This window comes from Salvelinus namaycush, chromosome 16 (assembly GCF_016432855.1).
Source record: "Salvelinus namaycush isolate Seneca chromosome 16, SaNama_1.0, whole genome shotgun sequence".
In the NCBI taxonomy this organism is placed as follows: Eukaryota; Metazoa; Chordata; class Actinopteri; order Salmoniformes; family Salmonidae; genus Salvelinus; species Salvelinus namaycush.
In genome coordinates this window covers 15,983,488-16,005,620 of record NC_052322.1, presented here as the reverse complement: position 1 = coordinate 16,005,620, position 22,133 = coordinate 15,983,488, and the positions used below count along the sequence as shown (strand labels likewise).

General features: G+C 42.0%; 1 protein-coding gene across 1 annotated transcript in view; it reads left to right on the top strand.

Moving 5' to 3' along the window:
- Positions 1 to 22,133, top strand: part of LOC120061079 (probable phospholipid-transporting ATPase IIA) — a 41,307-nt gene that overhangs the window by 15,405 nt on the left and 3,769 nt on the right. Inside the window, exons 14-27 of the mRNA XM_039010601.1 lie at positions 4,800 to 5,009; positions 7,791 to 7,952; positions 8,597 to 8,689; positions 8,902 to 8,985; positions 10,620 to 10,790; positions 10,988 to 11,086; positions 12,376 to 12,465; positions 12,816 to 12,960; positions 13,265 to 13,329; positions 13,913 to 14,068; positions 14,818 to 14,882; positions 15,296 to 15,404; positions 15,611 to 15,668; positions 20,427 to 20,630. Of these exons, the coding sequence (XP_038866529.1) occupies positions 4,800 to 5,009; positions 7,791 to 7,952; positions 8,597 to 8,689; positions 8,902 to 8,985; positions 10,620 to 10,790; positions 10,988 to 11,086; positions 12,376 to 12,465; positions 12,816 to 12,960; positions 13,265 to 13,329; positions 13,913 to 14,068; positions 14,818 to 14,882; positions 15,296 to 15,404; positions 15,611 to 15,668; positions 20,427 to 20,630 (1,711 nt within the window). The remainder of the gene's footprint in view (positions 1 to 4,799; positions 5,010 to 7,790; positions 7,953 to 8,596; positions 8,690 to 8,901; positions 8,986 to 10,619; positions 10,791 to 10,987; positions 11,087 to 12,375; positions 12,466 to 12,815; positions 12,961 to 13,264; positions 13,330 to 13,912; positions 14,069 to 14,817; positions 14,883 to 15,295; positions 15,405 to 15,610; positions 15,669 to 20,426; positions 20,631 to 22,133) is intronic.

The following is a 22,133-nucleotide window of genomic DNA, read 5'->3' as shown; positions in this document are numbered from 1 at the left end:
CATGTATAATGCCAATTTATCTTAGCGTTTCTACAGATCTGCTTTCCAGTTATGGTTTTCATATGCACATTTTTGTGGAACTGTTTCAATTAAGTTCTAGTAACGTCTTCATATCTGAAAATCATTGTCATGTGGTTAATCAAAATTCTATTCAAATGAAAACGATACAAAGCTAAAAAAGGAACTTCTATTGCCATTGCCAACTATGTAAAAATAGCCTAAATAAAGCCAACAAATAAAAACATTGCAGAAAATATCCTGATAAATAAAATAAATAAAACAACTATAAATCACAATGGCTATGCATGGCCTGTCTGCAACAAACTTGAAACACAGTATCAACTATTAACTTGGGTCCAGCCCAAATATTGCCCTAGCGACATTGTATAAAGTATTCTGGGCCAGTGAGCAAGGGACACAGCTGTAGGCTATTTGCGCAAGGGATAAGAAGCAGTGCTTGACTTGAGTATGAGCTGAGTACCGGCACCTGTTTCTTTTAAAGAATGTTAACCTATTTCAGTCCAAGTCAAGCACTGATAGGAAGCAATAAGGTAGCCCTATTTCAGGATGTTTCCACTAGATCCGAGCATGACATTTTTCCCTTTCATGCTGAGTGGTTATCGAAAGGCAGACAGCTGGAAAGATTTTTCAAATAGCCTACATTGAGTAACTAATGTCATTCTCAATGGATGTAAAAACAAACTTAATTTGCTTGCTGTTTTGAGGTGAAAAAAAACACTACTTTGAGAAGCTCCACAGATCATTAGTGGTGGCAGAAGTCAGGGCATTCATACTTGTTGTGCTTTGCGGAGCAGTGCAGAGCTGTTTGTGAAGGAAGTTGTCAAGGAAGTGAGTTTGTGTTTATACAGGATGTACCGCCCCCACCTACCATCAACCAATCATGTCAATGCGGAGCTATACAGAGCCCTCCGCATTGTTACAACATTTTGGAGACGCATTGCGATTTGGTACGGAGCTTGATATGGCCTCTGCATGCCTCCGGAGGCTCCGGAATTGCGTCACATCATCCATATGGAGCCTCCGGCCACATTTTCAGATCAAGTATTGGCTTTTAGTCTAGGCCTACGCAATGGATTAGTTAATTGAGATGGGCGCAAATATATACACTACCGTTCAAAAGTTTGGGGACATGTTCTTGTTTTTGAAAGAAAAGCAGATTTATTGTCCATTAAAATAACATCAAATTGATCCGAAATACAGTGTAGACATTGTTAATGTTGTAAATGACTATTGTAGCTGGAAACGGCTGATTTTATTTTTTTAATGTAATATCTACATAGGTGTACAGAGGCCCATTATCAGAAACTATCACTCCTGTGTTCCAATGGCACGTTGTGTTAGCTAATCCAGGTTTATCATTTTAAAACACTAATTGATCATTAGAAAACCCTTTTTCAATTATGTTAGCACAGCTGAAATCTGTTGTGCTGATTAAAGAAGCAATAAAACTGGCCTTCTTTAGACTAATTGAGTATCAGCATTTATGGGTTCGATTACAGGCTCAAAATGGCCAGAAACAAAGAACTTTCTTCTGAAACTCGTCAGTTTATTCTTGTTCTGAGAAATGAAGGCTATTCCATGCAAGAAATTGCCAAGAAACTGAAGATCTTGTACAAAGCTGTGTACTAGTCTCTTCACAGAACAGTGCAAACTGGCTCTAACCAGAATAGAAAGAGGAGTGGGAGGCCCCGGTGCACAACTGAGCAAGAGAACAAGTATATTAGAGTGTCTACTTTGAGAAACAGACGCCTCACAAGTCCTCACTGGCAGCTTCATTAAATAATACCCGCAAAACACCAGTCTCAACGTCAACAGTGAAGAGGCTACTCCGGGATGCTGGCCTTCTAGGCAGAGTTGCAAAGAAAAATACTTATCTCAGACTGGCCAATAAAAATTAAATATTAAGATGGGGAAAAGAACACAGGCCAGCTGCATCAGATGAGCTGGCCTCTACATCAGATGAGCTGGCCTCTACAATCACCCGACCTCAACCCAATTGAGATGGTTTTGGATGGGTTGGACCGCAGATTGAAGAAAAAGCAGCCAACAAGTGCTCAGCACATGTGGGAACTCCTTCAAGACTGTTGGAAAAGCATTCCAGGTGAAGCTGGTTGAGAGAATGCGAAGAGTGTGCAAAGCTGTCATCAAGGCAAAGGGTGGCTATTTTGAAGAATCTCAAATATAAAATATATTTTGATTTGTATAGCTCTTTTTTTGTTACTACATCATTCCATATGTGTTATTTCACAGTTTTGATGTCTTCACTATTATTCTACAATGTAGAAAATAGTAAAAGATAAAAAATAAAACTTGAATGAGTAGGTGTGTCCAAACATTTGACTGGTACTGTATATACATTTATATTTGCTACTGCTCGACTAAAATAATCTTGGTCGACCAACAGCCTATCGACCAAACAATCAACCTGTCGAATAATTGGGGTCAGCCCTATAGAGATAGCTGTGGCGCACATAGAACATCATTGACAGAAACGGCAATGGCCAAACTCTCTACGTAGATCTATGGCTCTGCATCAGTCCATATGGGCTGTGTTCAACAAATGTATCACTAATCGGTGAGACAGTCAATGTTTGAAATTCTGTGTTAAAACAAGTAACAAAAACCTTGTCTTTGGGGCATATTGTTTTAGCAACATATCAGCTGTGTGATTATTGTTTGGCTTAATGCTTCCCGACCCATAATGACACTTTTTGTCCCTTTGACACCAGAGGTTAGTGGAGCAGGAAACCGGATTAGCCACTAGCCCCAGAGCCCACTAACACTGGCCGGCCCTAGTTTAATGGCGCCATCATTGACCCCTGTGGAAACACAACGCCTGGCCTAAAAATAACCGCAGCAAGATAGTAAAGCTGATTGTTCATTTTTCTTCTTTCTTCACACATCTGGTTGTGTTTACTTGCCGTGGGTCTCTTTGTGGATGGTAAGGAAGGGTTAAGCCTCCCGAGTGGCGCAGCGGTCTAAGGCACTGCATTGCAATTTTAGAGGCGTCACTACAGACCCTGGTTCGTTCCCAGGCTGGATAAATACATTTGACCGTGATCGGGAGTCCCATAGGGCGGTGCACAATTGGGCCAGCATCGTCCCGGGTTAGGGGAGGGTTTGGCCGGGGGGTAGGCCGTCATTGTAAATAAGAATATGTTCTTAACTGACTTGCCTAGTTAAATAAAGGTTAAATAGTCAAATGGCTTTGTGTGGTAGTCATTTTAGAACTGAGTCAGTTCAGAGAAGTGTTATTTTTTTAGCACTACAAACAAAACACATATTTCATGTACTTTGACTAGGTTACCATAGTGATACGGCAGCTCACAGGTACAAGTAGATCCATGTTTTTCCCACAAATAATGTATTTATCTGATGACTGTATGCAGTGGTGTAAAGTACTTAAGTAAACATACGTTAAAGTTCTGCTTAAGTAGTTTTTGGGGGTTTCTGTACTTTATTATTTCTATTTTTGACAATTTGTACTTCATTCCACTACATTCCTAAAGAAAATAATGTACTTTTTACTCCATACATTTTCCCTGACACCCAAAAGTACTCGTTACATTTCTTATGCTTAGCAGGATAGAAAAATTGTCCAATTCACACACTTATCAAGAGAAAATCCCTGGTCATCGTGCTCAACGTGAGCAAGACAAAGGAGATAATCGTGGATTACAGGAAAAGAAGGGCCAAACACGCCACCATTCACATCGACGAGGCTGTAGTGGAGCGGGTAGAGAGTTTAAAGTTTCTTGGTATCCACATCACCAACAAACTATCATGTTCCAAACACACCAAGAAAGTTGGGAACAGGGCAAGACAACGCCTTTTCCCATTCAGGAGACAGTCACCCAAGTCATAGACTGTTCTCTCTGCTACCGTATGTCAAGTGGTACTGGAGTGCCAAGTCTAGGACCAAAAGGCTCCTTAACAGCTTCTACCCCCAAGCCATAAGACTGCTGAACAATTAATAAAATGGACATCCGGACTATTTGCATTGACCCCCCCCTCCCTTTTTGTTTTTACACTGCTGATACTCACTGTTTATTATCTATGCATAGTCACTTTACCACTACCTACATGTACAAAATACCTCGACTAACCTTTAACCCCACACACTGACTCGGTACCGGTACCCCCTTTATATAGCCTCATTTTTGGTATTGTATTGTGTTTTTTATTTTATTTTTTACTTCGTAAATATTTTCTTAATTCTATTTTCTTAAAACTACATTGTTGGTTAAGGGCTTGTAAGTAAGCATTTCACTGTAAGGTCTATCTATAACTGTTGTATTCGGTGGATGTGACAAATACAATTTGATTTGATCTCTACTGCCGCTGATCTGGCGCATTTACTAAACACAAAATGCTTTGTTTGTTAGTTATGTCTGAGTGTTGGAGTATGCCGCTAGCTGTCCGTAAATAAAATAAAAACATAAATCTTGCCATCTGGTTTGCTTAAAATAAGGAATGTGAAATGATTTTTTACTTTTGATACTTAAGTATATTTAAAACCAAATACTTTGAGACTTTTACTCAAGTTGTATTTTACTGGGTGACTTTCACTTTTACTTGAGTCATTTTCTTTTAAGGTACCTTTTAACTCAATTGGGTACTTTTTCCACCACTGACTGTTTGTCAATCAATGAATAGCTGAGACAAAAGTTAGGTTTAAAAACCCGCTCTACCAATCATTGAAAACCTTGCAGGTAGACCGATGCTTATAATCCAACTCAGTGGGCTAACTTTTCTTTTGTACACCTTCCTCCCCACAGCCCTCTCACGACGTCCCAGCATCCAGAGCTCCGGCGGCCACTAAGGTTCGTAAGACCATCAGCAGCCGTGTGCATGAGGCGGTGAAGGCCATCGCCCTGGTGCACTGTGTGACGCCCGTGTACGAGGCCAACGGCGTGACGGACCAGGCCGAGGCAGAGCAGCACTATGAGGACACCTGTAGGGTTTACCAGGCCGCCAGCCCAGACGAGGTACACAATGGCTCACCCTCAATACTAGACATCGCTGTCCATAAACACAGCAACCGGAGGATGTTAGTATTTGCCTCTGCGCAGTTATAATATACTCCTTCGTTAACGATAGACCAACATACACCAAAATAGCCTGTGAGAAATGTGAGTTGCCTACTCAACAGCCTCAAAGGTTAAAAGGAATTGTCACTACGCCAATTACAGTAGGTAGGGTGACAGTAGAAGAATGGAATCCAGATTAAAATATGGAGAGAGTCACTTCAAATGGTTTTGCAGTTTGAACCCTTATCAGTCCCTGCAGTGGACTACCTGCTGCCCTTGAAGGAAACCTTGAGGAGACAAATTACATTCCACATGTACCTAGCTGTGACCTGGATCACTGTGAATCGTTTGAACTCCAGGAAGAAGGCTGAGGGGGAATTTAGCTTGATCCATTTCCTGCGGTGTAAATACGGATTTCCTTAATGTGCTCCCCAGTCCATTGGGCTTAGCCTATCCACCCTTTGAGTCTCCTACCTTCATAGTAGATACTTTGATATGGCCCACAGAAGTTTCTTTGTGGTGAGTTGTGGCCTAGTGTATGCTGAACTTCATGCAATACGAGCATTGTTTTCCAGAAAATGTATTGTGGGGTAACATTTCTCACAGATTACAATATCAGTCAATGTGTAGACATTTCCTTTCTTGATTGAATGTTTTTTGCTGTTGTTACTATAGGTATATTTTATCCGCTTGATATGATCTGGGTTCAAATTCAGTTTGCTTTCCAATGGCTTCTCAGGAAGTCCATAGAGAGATATAGTTTTGGCTGCTGGTTGTCGTGGTCACAATGCCAGTGACAGTTGGATGTGTGGTTTTTGGTAGGAATCCTTTCACGAGCCATTTATCTAACTTGTTTTGTTCTGTTGGATGTGATACCTGTTTGGCAGACATAACTCGTTTTTGTTGTTAATACAATCTAAATGAAGAGTCCTAGTTGTAGTGTGGAGGAATTTTTCCACAGCTTATGCTTTTACATCTGCTTATTTAGTATATCTTATATATTATGTCTAAAATATTGAGCAGCATATCTACTCAAGAGAAGTGTGTTCCTATAACAAAAAGCCGGAAGAGTATATCAAGTATTTCTTGACGGTTCCTCTTCCAAGCAGGACCATTAAGAACTTTCGCTTATGCCAAGCTGTGGTTTTGACTCCAACCATTTGCCAGTAGCAGACTCAGCTCAATTAAACTCTAGACATTCCCATTAACAAGTGGTGCTGTTGTGGTGGAGGCCGATTCACTGCATGCCTTCACAGTGAATGTAGCCTTACTAATGTTACCATGACTAAGTCAAGTTCTTCATTCTCCCCAACTTGTATGACCCACGCACGAAATAGTCAGAGCTGTGTTGAGCTTCATGGAGTTCAGCTCAGGGCTAACCTTAGCCAAGCATAGCCTCAGACCAAATATTAGCATGGAATAAGTATTATTTGTTAGCTGGGGGAGAGGAGTCATGGTTTGGGACTGGACTTTGGGTGTTTAGGGTCCAACCGATGCCTCGTTCTGTCCATCTGAGATCTACACTGAGTCTACCAAACATTAGGAACACCTTCCTAGTATTGAGTTGACCCCCCCCCCATTTTGCCTTCAGCTCTACAAGGTGCTGAAAGCGTTCCACAGCGATGCTGGCCCATGTTGACTCCGATGCTTGGCTAGGTGTCTTCTGGGTGGTAGACCATTCTTGATACACACAGGAAACTGTTGAGCGTGAAAAATCCAGCAGCATTGCAGTTCTTGACAGAAACCGGTGTGCCTGGCACCTACTACCATACCCTGTTCAAAGGCACTTAAATATTTTGTCTTACCCATTCACCCTTTGAATGGTACACATACACAATCCATGTCTCAATTGTCTCAATGCTTAAAAATTCTCCCCTTCATCTACACTGATTGGAAGTGGATTTAATAAGTGACATCAATAAGAGATCATAGCTTTCACCTGGATTTACCTGGTCAGTCTATGTCATTAGAAGGAGCAGGTGTTCTTAATGTTTTGTACACTCAGTGTATATTAGAGAGCGGTTAGTGTAGGCATGAGGGATGAATTGTGTTTTTGATCTTGTGCTAATATCTGGAAGTTTTGGGACATTAATAACTTCTGACCCCCCGGAAATTATTACTTCAATGATTCCAAATGTCATTTGTACCATGTTTTTGTGCTGCTACCATGTTGTTGTCATGTTGTGTTGCTACCATGCTGTGTTGTCATGTGTTGCTGCCTTGTTATATTGTTGTCTTATAGGTCTCTCTTTATGTAGTGTTGTGTCTCTCCTGTTGTGATGTGTGTTTTGTCCTATATTTATATTGTTTTTTTAATGTTTTATCCCAGGCCCCTGTCCCCGCAGGAGGCCTTTTTCCTTTTGGTAGGCCGTCATTGTAAATAAGAATTTGTTCTTAACTGACTAGTCAAATAATAATAAAAAATCTGGCTTTATCCTCATGTGCCCTTCAAAAGAAACCAGAAAAAACATGCAGCATGCGTCTTTTAAAAGGATTATCTTCCTAGTTTGTTCAATCAATTTGTCAATCAATTTTCTTTGAGTGCAGAAATGCTTTTATTATTGATTTGCGCTGAAGTAGAACTGTGCTCTTTGTTCAGTTTGATATTTCCTGCTTATTGCTATTTCCTGTGAAAAGGTACATCATGTTAAAATGGTCCATTCTCCATTTACCTCACCAAACGGATCTATTTTGATAACCACCAATCACCAAACTGTCTCCTCTGCCTTGCCTTGCTAGGTGTCGCTGGTGCAGTGGACTGAGAGTGTTGGACTGACCCTGGTCGGACGGGACCACAACTCCATGCAGCTGAGGACTCCTAGTGGACAGATCCTGAACTTCACCATCCTGCAGATATTCCCCTTCACCTATGAGAGCAAGCGGATGGGAATCATAGTTCGAGTAAGTGCTGCTGACTGGGATATGAATCTGGTTTGAAAATGCAAATTCCAGTCATCCATTTACAATTGCCAGCGGTGTTTGCCTTCCGTAGCTGAACTAATGTATTGTGGAAGATGATTTGTATTTTGCTTGATTGCCCGCCAACTGTTAGTGTTTGGATGTAACTGCTCTTTTGAAAGATACATTCTATAGCTGACACCAGTGGGGCCAACTGCTCTTTTGAAATGATACGTTTTCTGGCTTTTGAACCTGGGCATTGGTCCAGTGATCCATCAAGACGAAGACTGATCTGAAAAAGACTTTACCCGGCTATGAACCCTATGACTAAGTCTCTGTGCAGTCTGCATGACTAACTATTGTTGTTGGCTTGGATAGACCTGGTATAACTCTACTTCAGGATGCCTGGGGTTGAACTTGGGTTCCTCAAGAAAATATTTTGAAGCATGTTTGAGACCAAACTTAAGTTTCCCTTTCTACGCAACCAACTGACAATAATAAACTCATATTTTTATGTGCATCCCTACACAAGTGCTGAGAGTCAGGGGGAAGCCCCGGAATGTACCTTATTGATTGATGTCAATGTTTTTCTTCTATTTTGTTTGTCAAGCATGGAGTTTAGGTAGTGACAGTGGTCTGTTTTACAGGATGAGTCTACAGGAGAGATTAGCTTCTACATGAAGGGTGCAGATGTGGTGATGGCTGGCATTGTCCAGTATAACGACTGGCTGGAAGAAGAGGTAGATTTTCCTTCCTCAAGTCTAGAACAAGTAATTTTAGTTTGAATAAAAGACCACCCTGATTTGAATATATCATGTTGAGGTCATCTTTAGAGGTTGATGTCAATTTAACCTTTTTTGTGGGGGGGGGGGGGGGGTCAGAGTCGTTGTGTATGTTTGAACATTCTGTTCTGATATTAATATTTTAGTGTTACTTTTGCTCTTTCTTCCAGTGTGGAAATATGGCCAGGGAAGGTCTGAGGGTCTTGGTCGTTTCCAAGAAGTCTCTAACAGAGGAACAGTACCAAGACTTTGAGGTTAGTAGCGTTCCCGCTCTGTCTTTGAACGAGCTTAAATGTTTCTGTCATCACGTTGATCCATAGGGTACGGGACTTAGCGGTCGGGACTGTGCCATAACCAAAGCCAACAGGAGGAGGATGTTGTTTAATGGAGAATGAATTGACTGTCCTGAGTAACCAAGCCCGCCGTCGGTGACCTTGACATTTCAGTGTTTCATATCCATTTGGCAAATTCATTAGTGAGACTGAAGCCCAGGGTATCCATCTTGGTTTGAGTTGGCTTCTGCGAGCACATCCACATAGCAGGTCATAAAGACTCAGTAGGTTCATTCCTACATGGTGTTGGTTTTATTATGACTGTGTCGTAAAGAGAATGTGAATTAATTTTGATGTCTGAGAATGAAAGATGATACCGAGTGTGTTATAGCAGTTATAACAACATTAATTGTTAACTTTTACTAGTTGATGCACCTCCCTCTTCTTGTGTTGTTGTGCCCCAGTTAATCATTGTGTTGGTTACCACTCCTCACAATCCCAAGGAGATTTCAGTAAAATATTTTTTTTGTAGGATGACAATATACGAAACATTAGACTGGCCAGGTGAATCCAGATGAAACTATGATCCCTTATTGATGTCACTTGTTAAATCCACTTCAATCAGTGTAGATGAAGGGGAGGATTTTTAAGCCTTGAGACAGTTAAGACATGCCTTGTGTATATGTGCCATTCAGAGGGTGAAGGGGCAAGACAAAATATTTAAGTGCTTTCGAACGGGGTATGGCAGTAGGTGCCAGGTGCACTGGTTTGAGTGTGTCAAGAACTGCAACGCTGTTGGGTTTTTCATGCTCAACAGTTTCCCGTGTGTGTCAAGAATGGTCCACCACCCAAAGGACATCCAGGCAGCTTGACACAACTGTGGGAAGCATTGGAGTCAACATGGGCCAGCATCCCTGTGAAACGCTTCAACACCTTGAAGAGTCCATGACCCAACACATTCAGGCGGTTCTGAGGGCAAAAGGGGGTGCAACTCTATATTATGAAGTTGTTCCTAATGTTTTGTACACTCAATGTATAACTAATCTGTTTATATTCCTCAACATAGCACGCACTGTACAGGTTTTGGTATGTCCTGTATATCAACCTAGTACCTGCCAACAACAACAAATACAAAAACTAAATAGTTTCCACAGATACTTTCACCATTGTTCTTTAAATGTCAAAGCCTGTTGTTTGATGCTCAGATCACACACACACCCATTCTCAGGGCGAGCGAGGCAGGCAGTGTCTCCCCTGCAGCCCCAGCCCCATTGCTGGAGTGTATAATTTTGTGAGCTGGCTGGTGGGCGGTGGTGACTCACTAGCTTAGTGACTCACTCATAGAGTTTGTGTTCCTGAGTGAGTCACTCAGATAGTTTTTGCTTTATCTCACACTGAAAATTGCCCTCTGAGCTGGAAACTACTGGGTGTTTACTTGCTGATCGATGTTGTTATTCCTCTGACCATCCAGAACGTGTTACATTTGACGAATTTGTATGTCTGACAGTTGATAAATCAATCTAGTTCAACTCCAACATGCTATATTCCAATATTGTAGGCATCCAATTGAAATCTTTTCTTCATATTTTCTCCCCTGCTACTTTCTCCACCCACAGGCCCGATACATCCAGGCCAAGCTGAGTGTGCACGATCGGTCTCTGAAGGTTGCCACGGTGATCGAGAGCCTGGAGATGGAGATGGAGCTGCTGTGTCTGACGGGGGTAGAAGACCAGCTTCAGGCTGATGTACGGCCCACCCTGGAGATCCTACGCAATGCAGGCATCAAGGTCAGGGGAGGTCACCGGGGCAGATGGAGACTGCCGCATAGCAACAACACTTAGCAGTTCACTTCAATACACTTTATTTATCCCTGGGCTTTGTGCCCTCTGTAACTGTTGTTATGTCATTGTTTGAATGTGGATAAGAAAAGTAAAAAATGTTAATCACACAGAAATGTCATTTAAAACTGTTATTACATGTGTAGGTGTGGATGTTAACTGGAGATAAGCTGGAAACAGCCACGTGCACGGCTAAGAATGCCCATCTGGTGACCCGCAACCAGGACATCCACATCTTTAGATCGGTGAGTGGAGAAGCAGTAGAGGGCATTTTTCTGTTTTACCACTGCTATTTCAATATCATATTTATTGTGGATTAGAATAAATAGCTTTAGCATAAGGAGTCATTCCTAGTTCACAGGGGCATCCACAGTTTCCTGTCTGCCCTGACCTTATTGGGACATCCATCCTCTGTGTGGTGAAGGCCCATAGCGGTGGTTATGTAGTCCCCCAGCCCAGCCAAGATCCGCTGGATAGCTGGCAAGCCCAACAATAAATACCTCACACAGGAATTAGCATCCAAGCCAGTGTAAAACAGACCTGAGCTCTCAAAATCTGGTTTCAAATACTTTAGATGTGGTTGAGTGATCTTCCCTGTTGCAATATAAACAATAGATACGTCCCAAAAGTACAAACCCCGCCAACCCGACGCTCCAGGTAGGCTAAAGAAAACGCTCAAAGTATTTGAAAGATTTCAAATAGTTTTTGAACCCAGGTCTGGAAACAGGCTGGTAAGGACCAGCTGAACCACTCCCTTGGGGAACACAGTGACAGAGAACCTAACTTCCTAATTTTTTTTGCAGGCTTAGCTCTCAAACTGCACTACTGCTTTGATAGTCCTTTGAGTTCCCTTTTGGCCGATCTCCAGTTGCAGAAAGGGAGAGCTTGTTTGCCATAGGAATGTTAGGAGTTGTGTACAACAGTTGTTACTGGAAGAGGATAACAATGGCTGGCACAGCATGAAAACAGTCCCCTTGCTTCTCCCAGCGGAGCAGGGCAGGGGCTGTGACTTTAGATTGGACCAATAGCCAGGGCATCTGCTATTGGCTTCCTGGTTCGACACAAATGGCACCTGGGTTGACGACTTGATGTATGAACAGGCAATAGGAGAGGAATATAGCCATACCAGTGCAGAACATTGGTTGACAGATTGATGTCTTGCGGTCATTTCCAGTTCCACATTTTTTTAAATTGAGTCCACATATGAGTTTGATAGAGTTGCAGAAACTATGGGATGTTTACAATCAACCTCCATATTTGGTAATAAATAGTAGTCTATAGAAACCCACAAAATTATCCATGGTTGAGCTGGTCCTCCTTATGGTTTTATAACTTACTTTGGCATTTCAAATCACATGTTCTGGTTATGGTTTGCATGCTCCGTTGACAGTTGATCAGTTCACCCTGATGCTAATCTAGAGTGTGGATGACAGTTACAGTAAGGAGAGCAGCTACTCCTGTGGGTTAGATAGCTATCTGTGTGTCTGTATGTCTGTGACCGTGATGGTTAGCCCTGTACTGTCTGTGGTCCTAGGTGACGACGCGAGGAGAGGCCCACCTGGAGCTCAACGCTTTCCGGAGGAAACACGACTGTGCCCTGGTCATATCAGGGGACTCACTGGAGGTAAGCTGAGCACCGTCCTCCCTCTGAACACTTTACCTTATCTGTGTAAGACGAACCAAAGCACTGTTACTGAAGAGGCCTTTAGTGGTGGCTGTGGTATTGGTAAGAGTCAGTCTAACATGGGAAAAAGTCTAACTGAGACACTTGAGAACCCTCGGCTTGTTTTGAGTTTTATCCTATCACACTGCTGAATTGTTTTGGGTCTCAATTGACAACTTTCTAGATAAATGTAACAGACGTTGAGGAAGGAGTCTACATCATTGATAAAAATACAGACGTAAACCACAGTCGGTCGTTGGCCCCTGGCTTGTTGTTCAAGCCTCGTCTGTCATACTCTGCTTCTCCTGCAGGTGTGTCTGAAGTTCTATGAGTACGAGTTTATGGAGCTGGCATGTCAGTGTCCTGCCGTGGTGTGTTGCCGCTGCGCTCCGACCCAGAAGGCCCAGATAGTCCGGCTGCTGCAGGAGCGCACAGGCAAACTCACCTGCGCTGTAGGTGAGTCTTCCCAGTGTCAGCCCCCAAGCTTTTCTCTATTGGGACATTACAGTGTTAACAATTCAGCTCACTGAAACTCTCCAATGGCAATTCACTGCAGGGTTGCTGATCTGTATGTTAAAGATGTTGAATGGTATTGTTTTCATGATGTGGTCTTGATAAACAGTTTGCAGAGGTCAGATCAAGGGAGTTGCACACACACACACACACACACACACACACACACAGCCCTCTCTCTTGTGAGGCACATTAACAGACGTATTTCTCCTGACACTTCCACTGATATCTGTTTGTTTTCTCTTAGGGGACGGAGGAAACGATGTCAGCATGATCCAGGAAGCCGACTGTGGCGTGGGAGTGGAGGGCAAAGTAAGAATCTCTCTGTCCCTGTCGCCTTGACACTCTGCTTTCACACAAACACACACACTCTCCATCGGTATGTGTTGTGTGTTTCCTGAGAGTTGGCTTCCATCTGGCCAGAGTGTCTTTTTAACATACATTTGTCAGTTGTTTATGTCATATCATGCACAGATGATTCCTTTTTGACTGCATGTCATGGGTGTAGAGGAAATGAATGTGACAGAGTGGTATTGTCTTTCTGTTCTGATTGGGACTGCTTGAACTGTAGTGCTGACGGGTCAACCATGCAGAGTTCCTACCTCATTGACAGATTGCTCTTTCTGACCCATTCAGCAAATAAGGACAAGAGCTCCACATAAACTCAATAGTTGGTAATTATTGGCAGAAATGGGGAACTATACAGTATTTACTCAGTGGCAGTTTGGCCTTTCCAATTTTCAGTTGATTACTTAGTTTAAACTTTTCCTCTAAACTTTTGGACCTAGTATTCTTTATATACACTCGTAAAAAGTGTTTTTCTGGTTAAAGAAGACCTTTGCTAACCTTTTTGTAAATGTCTCTTATTTTCCACCACCACATTGTTTGTTGACAGGAAGGGAAACAGGCATCGCTGGCTGCAGACTTCTCTGTGACTCAGTTCAAGCACTTGGGCCGACTCCTCATGGTCCACGGGCGGAACAGCTACAAAAGATCTGCCGGCCTCTCCCAGTTTGTCATCCACCGGAGCCTGTGCATCAGCACCATGCAGGTAGGCAGGACCAGGGTACCAAAGGGTGGAGCGGGGTGTGGAGTGAGTCAGGACAGGGAGTGCCAGAAGCTTCTTTGGGACCCTGCAGAACCAGCCCCAGAGCCCCAGTTCCAGTGGGTAGTGAGGGTACCTAGGGCCAGGCATAGTGAGTTGGAGCAGGGTGGGGAGTGAGTCAGAGCAAGGGACCCCAGGAGCTCTTCTGGGAGGCCACAGCTTTCAGTGTCAACCCCAAGCCTCAGCCCTTGTGAGTATCACAGCCCATGCATCCAGCTCTTCAGCCTGCTAGTCTCCCAGACCAAGGAAAAAGGGAAAGCCATGTGAGTCACCAGGCCATAGACTCATTCGATAGTGAGGCCCCCATGTGTCTCGAATTAACGCTGCCCACAGCCACAGCTGTTAACTGTTTGGTATAGGGCATGAGCTGGCCCAGCTCTATGTCTGGCTGCTGCTCAAACCATGTAGAATCATACTAGTAGTCAGTGTTAGTCAGATTTCTAAACTACGTAGTAGAAGTAGTACCTCCCCAGAGTGATAATAATAGGTTTATTATTTATTTTATAATCTATTCTTAGAGCTATTACTTCAATCAATTGACTCATTTTTAGATTAAAGTAATGTGTAGATAGTTTTGGCAAATTGTGTCAATGGTGTTTTGTAGTTGTGTATTACAGTTGTTAATGCAAAGTTAACCACACAAGTTCTACATACGGTAATGATGACTCATTTGTGATCTCTTCTTCATCCCCCAGGCTGTGTTCTCCTCTGTCTTCTACTTTGCCTCTGTCCCCCTCTACCAAGGATTCCTCATTATTGGGTGAGCTGATCTTTTCTGAATAGTGGTGGCTTATCACAATGGCATTTCAGCTATGTGTTAGCTCCATGTTTTGTTGATAGTTAGATTGTGTTGACGTAGTGTTGCTAAGACACTACTATGAGATGACTTGAACCCTACTGACTCATCAAAACCCCCTCTGTCCAGCCTTAGAATGGAGGTCAGATCTGTACTGAAATCTGTGAGAATTAATATTAGTAGCCACATAACCATACGTGAAGCTTCAATCCGAAAGTAAAGTATTTTACATCCTACAGTTAATGTTCTCTGGCAGTTAATGTCTGGTAATGACGTGTCTGAGAAATGACGTGGGTTTTTTTTGTAAATAAAATAATATTATTCTCTACTATCGTCTGCAATCTGCTAATTATTTTTGTGAATGTTCTTTGTTTTAGCTACTCCACCATCTACACCATGTTCCCTGTGTTCTCCCTTGTGTTGGATAAAGATGTGAAGTCAGAAGTAGCCATGCTCTATCCTGAGTTATATAAGGATCTCCTGAAGGTAATACATGTCTTTATTGGCTGTGTAATTTGCATTGTGTTATGACAGGGAAACATTGTTTTAATACATACTGCATAAACTTCTTTTCACCCTCGATAATACTTTACACACACATATTTGCACATATCTCAGTTTTCATTAAACGTTTAGTACTTATTGTGTGTGGATTCATTGTTAAAATCGTTCTGAATATTCCTCTTTTTCAGGGTCGACCTCTGTCCTTTAAGACGTTTCTGATATGGGTCCTAATAAGTATTTATCAAGGTAAGTCGGTTGTGGAATAATGATACATTCGGTAGCTTGAGTATCTATTGATATGCATTCCTATAGATAGGAATGTTATGTTTTGTTGTTGGAAAACAACTAATCCCTTCGGCCTCTCACACAGATAGTACTTTAGAAACTGCCCTGCCCTGTGGTGTAGGATCCATGATGCTCCCCACCAGCCCACACGCTTTCTTCTTAATTGCTAGTAGTAGAGTTTATTTATGTCTGTGCTTTGTAAATGTTAAATAACCTAAGGTGGTTTTACCACACGGCCCATTTGTGTTGCAAAGGCGTTGCCAGAAGCATCCAAACTACACCCCTAAACCTTTTGTCTACCGCTCAGTGCTCAACCCTTACCTCCCACCTTTCCCTCTCCAAATAGCTTGTTTAGCAGAATATTCCAGTTGATGGAAGATCCTTAGCCATGATCCTTTTTCCGCCTTCTTTGCTATTGAGTGGGCCTGGTTTCTGTGTTTAAGGCCGTTGGTGGGTTGTTTGGTATTTATTCCGTTACAGTTTTCCACGGAGGCAATGTTTTGTATGCTTTAAAAAAAATTATAATAATAATGAGAAGAAGGTTACTTTATTGTCAAATGTATACGAATGTCTAACAGGAAAATGACTTGTGTCTGACCCTGACCCTTCCACAATTTTTGCTCAATGTGATGAGAATGCCGCTGTATTCAATACAGAACTATGATACATCCCATGTTAGATCTGTTGGTATTAATTACATTTTCAATCTCAGGAAGTGTGTTTTTACGTCCCTTTTTAGAGGTCACATTAACAATCAGAAAGGTTATGGAAGCGTTAAAAAAAAAAGATGGAAAGTGAAAAAGTTCCTTTTCCTCTTCCTGACATGGGAAACTGTGAGAAATCTCGACATCGATTCCCTTCTTTTTTTAAATGCAAAATATATAGATCTGGTTGTACTGTGTTGAAAACTTTCTTAGTTGTATTTCAATTGTCCATTTTTCTTCATAATAGCAAAGTGTTGAATAACAGAATAAGCAGAGCCAAGGTTCAGGTTGAGCATTACAGTTACAGGTGTTGTCTTAATTTTGTCACTATTGTCGCAGAGAGTTTCCCTGTGCCACATGAATTGAAATGACCCTTGTGATTTACAGAGCCAGCCAAAAGTTTGGACACACCTGCTCATTCAAGTTAAAAAAAAAAAAATTTAAACGTTTTTCTACATTGTAGAATAAGAGTGAAGACATCAAAACTATGAAATAACACATATGGAATCATGTTGTAACCAAAAAAGTGTTAAACAAATTATAAAAAAAGTTATAAACTTCTAGATTCTTCAAAGTAGCCACCCTTTGCCTTGATGACAGCTTTGCACACTCTTGGCATTCTCTCAAACCAGCTTCATGAGGCATGCTTTTCCAATAGTCTTGAAGGAGTTCCCACATATGCTGAGCACTTGGCTGCTTTTCCTTCGCTCTGTGGTCCAACTCATCCCAAACCATCTCAGTTGGGTTGAGGTCGGGTGATTGTGGAGGCCAGGTCATCTGATGCAGCACTCATCACTCTCCTTCGTCAAATAACCCTTACACAGCCTGGAGGTGTGTTTTGGGTAATTGTCCTGTTGAAAAACGAATGATAGTCCCATTAAGCGCAAACCAGATGGGATATCGCTGCAGAATGCTGTGGTAGCCATGCTTTTTAATATATATATATATATATTTTTTACCTTTATATAACTAGGCAAGTCAGTTAAGAACAAATGTTTAGTTACAATGACGGCCTACCCCGGCCAAACCCTAACCCGGACGATGCTGGGCCAATTGTATGCTGCCCTATGGGATTCCCAATGACGTCCGGTTGTGATACAGCCTGGAATCGAACCAGGGTCTGTAGTGACGCCTCTAGCACTGAGATGAAGTGCCTTAGATCGCTGCGCCACTCGGGAGCCCAAAGTGTGCCTTGAATTTTAAATAAATCACAGACAGTGTCACCAGCAAAGCACCCCCACACCATCACACCTCCTGCTCCATGCTTCATGGTGGGAACCACACATGCGGAGATCATCCGCTCACCTACTCTACGTCTCACAAAGACACGGCGGTTGGAACCAAAAATCGCAAAGTACAGATTTCCACCTATCTAATGTCTATTGCTCGTGTTTCTTGGCCGAAGCAAGTCTCTTCTTATTATTGGTGTCCTTTAGTAGTGGTTTCTTTGCAGCAATTTGACCATGAAAGCCTGATTCACGCAGTCTCTGAACAGTTGATGTTGAGATGTCTGTTACTTGAACTCTGAAGCTTTTATTTGGGCTGCAGTCTGAGGTGCAGTTAACTCTAATGAACTTATCCTCTGCATCAGAGGTAACTCTGGGTCTTCCTTTCCTGTGGCGGTCCTCATGAGAGCCAGTTTCAACATAGTGCTTGATGGTTTTTGCGACTGCACTTGAAGAAACTTTCAAAGTTTTTGACATTTTCTGAAATGACTGACCTTCATATCTTAAAGTAATGATGGACTGTCGTTTCTCTTTGCTTATTTGAGCTGTTCTTGCCATAATATGGACTTTTAACAAATAGTGCTATCTTCTGTATACCGCCCCTACCATGTCACAACACAACTGATGTGTCAAAAGCATTAAGAAGGAAATTAACTTTTTCCAAGGCACACCCGTTAATTGAAATGCATTCCAAGTGACTACCTCGTGAAGCTGGTTGAGAGAATGCCAAGAGTGTGCAAAGCTGTCACGGTGAAGTGTGGTTACTTTGGAGAATCTCAAATATAAAATATATTTTGATTTGTTTAACACTTTTTTTGGTTACTACATGATTCCATATGTGTTATTTCATAGTTTTGATGTCTTCACTATTATTCTACAATGTAGAAAATAGTAAAAAAATAAAGAAAAACCCTGGAATGAGTAGATGTGTCCAAAATTTTGTCTGGCTCTGTACATATAATTTATTCGCAAAGTATTCAGACCCCTTGACTTTTTCCACATTTTGTTACGTTAATGCCTTATTCTAAAATGTATTCAATAGTTTTTCCCCCTCATCAATCTACACACAATACCCCATAATGACAAAGCAAAATGTATTAAAAATAAAAAATGGAAATATTACATTTACATAACTATTCAGACCATTTACTCAGTACTTTGTTTAAGCACCTTTGGCAGTGATTACAGCCTTGAGTCTTCTTGGGTAGGACGCTACAAGCTTGGCACACCTATATTTGGGGATCTTACTTACTTACTTTATTGTCCCCATGGGGAAATTTTGTTGCAGTGTCATGTACACATTTAAAGTGGCGTTAAATACAAAACAAGATTGACAATACAACTTTCAATAACAGTCACGCACCAATAAAAAAAAATAATAATAATAATAGTAAGAAATAAGAAATAAAACATTTAAAACATTTAAAACAAAGACTAGCCTGCTGGCCTTACGGGGTCAATGGGAACATTTGCCCGAGCTATTTAAGAGGGATATCACACCTGGCACAAATGATTGTCTCGTTCTATTTTTCCTGCTGAGGGGTGCCCTATACCTGCGCCCAGAGGGGAGTAATTCAAAGTCCAGGTACAGGGGGTGACTTGGGTCTAAAATGATTTTGTGAGCCTTACGGAGGGCCCTGACCTTAAAGATCTCATCCAGGCCTGTCTGTTTGACTCCAAGTACCTTACTTGCTGTGGTAATAATAATAATAATAATAATAATAATAACTTCTCCCATTCTTCTCTGCAGATCCTCTCAAGCTCTGTCAGGTTGGATGGGGAGTGTCGCTGCACAGCTATTTTCAGGTGTCTCTAGAGATGTTCGATCGGGCTCAAGTCTAGGCTCTTGCGGGGCCCCTCAAGGACATTCAGAGACTTGTCCCAAAGCCACTCCTGCATTGTTTTGCTGTGTGCTTAGGGTCATTGTCCTGTTGGAAGGTGAACCTTCTCCCAAGTCTGAGGTCCTGAGTGCTCTGGAGCAGGATCTCATCAAGGATCTCTCTGTACTTTGCACCGTTCATCTTTCTCTCGATCCTGACTAGTCTCCCAGTCCCTGCCGCTGAAAACATCCCCACGGCATGATGCTGCCGCCACCATGCTTCACAGTAGGGATGGTGCCAGGTTTCCTCCAGACGTGACGCTTGGCATTCAGGCCGAAGAGTTCAATCTTGGTTTCATCAGACCAGAGAATCTTGTTTCTCATGGTCAGAGTCCTTTAGGTGCCTTTTGACAAACTTCAAGCGGGCTGTCGTGCCTTTTACAGAGGAGTGGCTTCCGTCTGGCCACTCTACCATAAACGCCTGATTGGTGGTTCCAAATTTCTAACATTTAAGACTGATGGAGGCCACTGTGTTCTTGGGGACCTTCAATGCTGCAGAAATGTTTTTGTACCTTTCCCCAGATCTGTGCCTCAGATCTGTCTCGGAGCTCTATAGATAATTCCTTCGACCTCATGGCTTGGTTGCAAAAAATTCAAAAATCCTGTTTCACTTTGTCATTATGGGGTATTGTGTGTAGATTCATGATTTTTTTAAATCAATTTTAGAATAAGGTTGTAATGTAAGAAAAAGTCAAGGGGTCTGAATACTTTCTGAAGGCACTGTATGTAGCCACTCAATCATGCTTTTTAATGGCACCAAAGTGTCTGCCGGTTGTTTGATTCATTTACTGATTAATTGATTGATTTTTTTGTTGTTGTTGATAATTAACAAAAAAAAACATACACAGCTACACGCCAAAGCAATGGCAGTGCTCTTGACGTTGTGCTGCCTGTTCTCTGTGCTCCTTAGGCAGTATCATTATGTATGGGGCGTTGCTGCTGTTTGAGTCAGAGTTTGTCCACATCGTGGCCATCTCCTTCACCTCACTGATCCTCACTGAGCTGCTGATGGTGGCGCTCACCATCCAGACATGGCACTGGCTCATGATCGTAGCCGAGCTGCTCAGTCTGGCCTGCTACATCGCCTCGCTCGTCTTCCTGCACGAGTTCATAGGTGCGTAAACATGCATACTGTACTCAAACACACATGCAGACACGCGCTCACACACAGATTTCTCAGCCTAGCCAGTAACATTCATAGGTTCATAGGTGTGTAAACATACATACACCCCCACACTTTTAATGGCCAAATAATTCCTATGTCAGGAATTTTGATACTGATGAAGCAAAATAATGCAGCTACAATTTTATTTACAAGTACACAGTGATAGATTTGATTGTAATTTCCCATTTTTACTGCCGTTGGATTTGTACGTCAGTATTCAGTGATGACAGGCTCTTATCCATTCATACAGCCTCTGGTGTCCAGTTAGCCCTGGGCTGGCTGAGACCTGGAATGTACTGCCTGTAGGAAGTCCTACTAAAAGGTGAATAAAGTAACAAATAGTACCAGAGGAGTGCAGCCAGCCACCGGCATGCTAGCCTCATGTTAGTTTCCTGCTCCAGCTACCACACACAGAGACACACACTGGCCATGGTCTTTGTGTTAATGACTAAACAGAGGCTGTAACTCAGAAACTACTGTATCACATGTCGAATATCACATTTAATTTTTTTTATAGAAAGTGGTTTGTCACTTAAAAAGCGTAAAGCTTCGTTTACACAGGCAGCTTAATACATTATTATTATTTGATAACTTTCTGATATTTTCCCTAATGTGTGAACAGTGAAAAACCACATGGAATCTGATATTTTGACTTCCTATTTACACCACCTCCATATGTGGATCTGAATTCTGATACAAACTCGATCCTCCATATGTGACCTCTGACGGAACCATCAGATAAGATTTTTTTGCTCAAATGTTTATTTTTTGGGGCATGACCTTTACCATGACAACCGCCCCAAAATGTAAAGGAACAGTGACAGGAAATGTGTGTGCTACTTCAGAGGCTACATCTGTGTGAATGAGCAAATCTGATATGGGTCACATGTAAAATTGTGGACAGTCAGAAAAAATCATTTGTAAATACAGTTGAAGTCGGATGTTTACAAACACCTTAGCCAAATACATTTAAAGTTTTTCACAATTCCTGACATTTAATCCTAGTAAACATTCCCTGTCTTAGGTCAGTTAGGATCACCACTTTATTTTAAGAATGTGAAATGTCAGAATAATAGTATAGAGAATTATTTATTTCAGCTTTTAATTATTTCATCACATTCCCAGTGGGTCAGAAGTTTACATACTAAATTAGTATTTGGTAGCATTGCCTTTAAATTGTTTAACTTGGGTCAAATGTTTCCACAAATGCCTTCCACAAGCTTCCCACAATAAGTTGGTTGAAGTTTGGCCCATTCCTCCTGACAGAGCTGGTGTAACTGAGTCAGGTTTGTAGGCCTCCTTGCTCGCACACAATTCTGCCCACACATTTTCTATAGGATTGAGGTCAGGGCTTTGTGATGGCCACTCCAATACCTTGACTTTGTTGTCCTTAAGCCATTTTCCCACAACTTTGGAAGTATGCTTGGGGTTATTGACCATTTGGAAGACCCA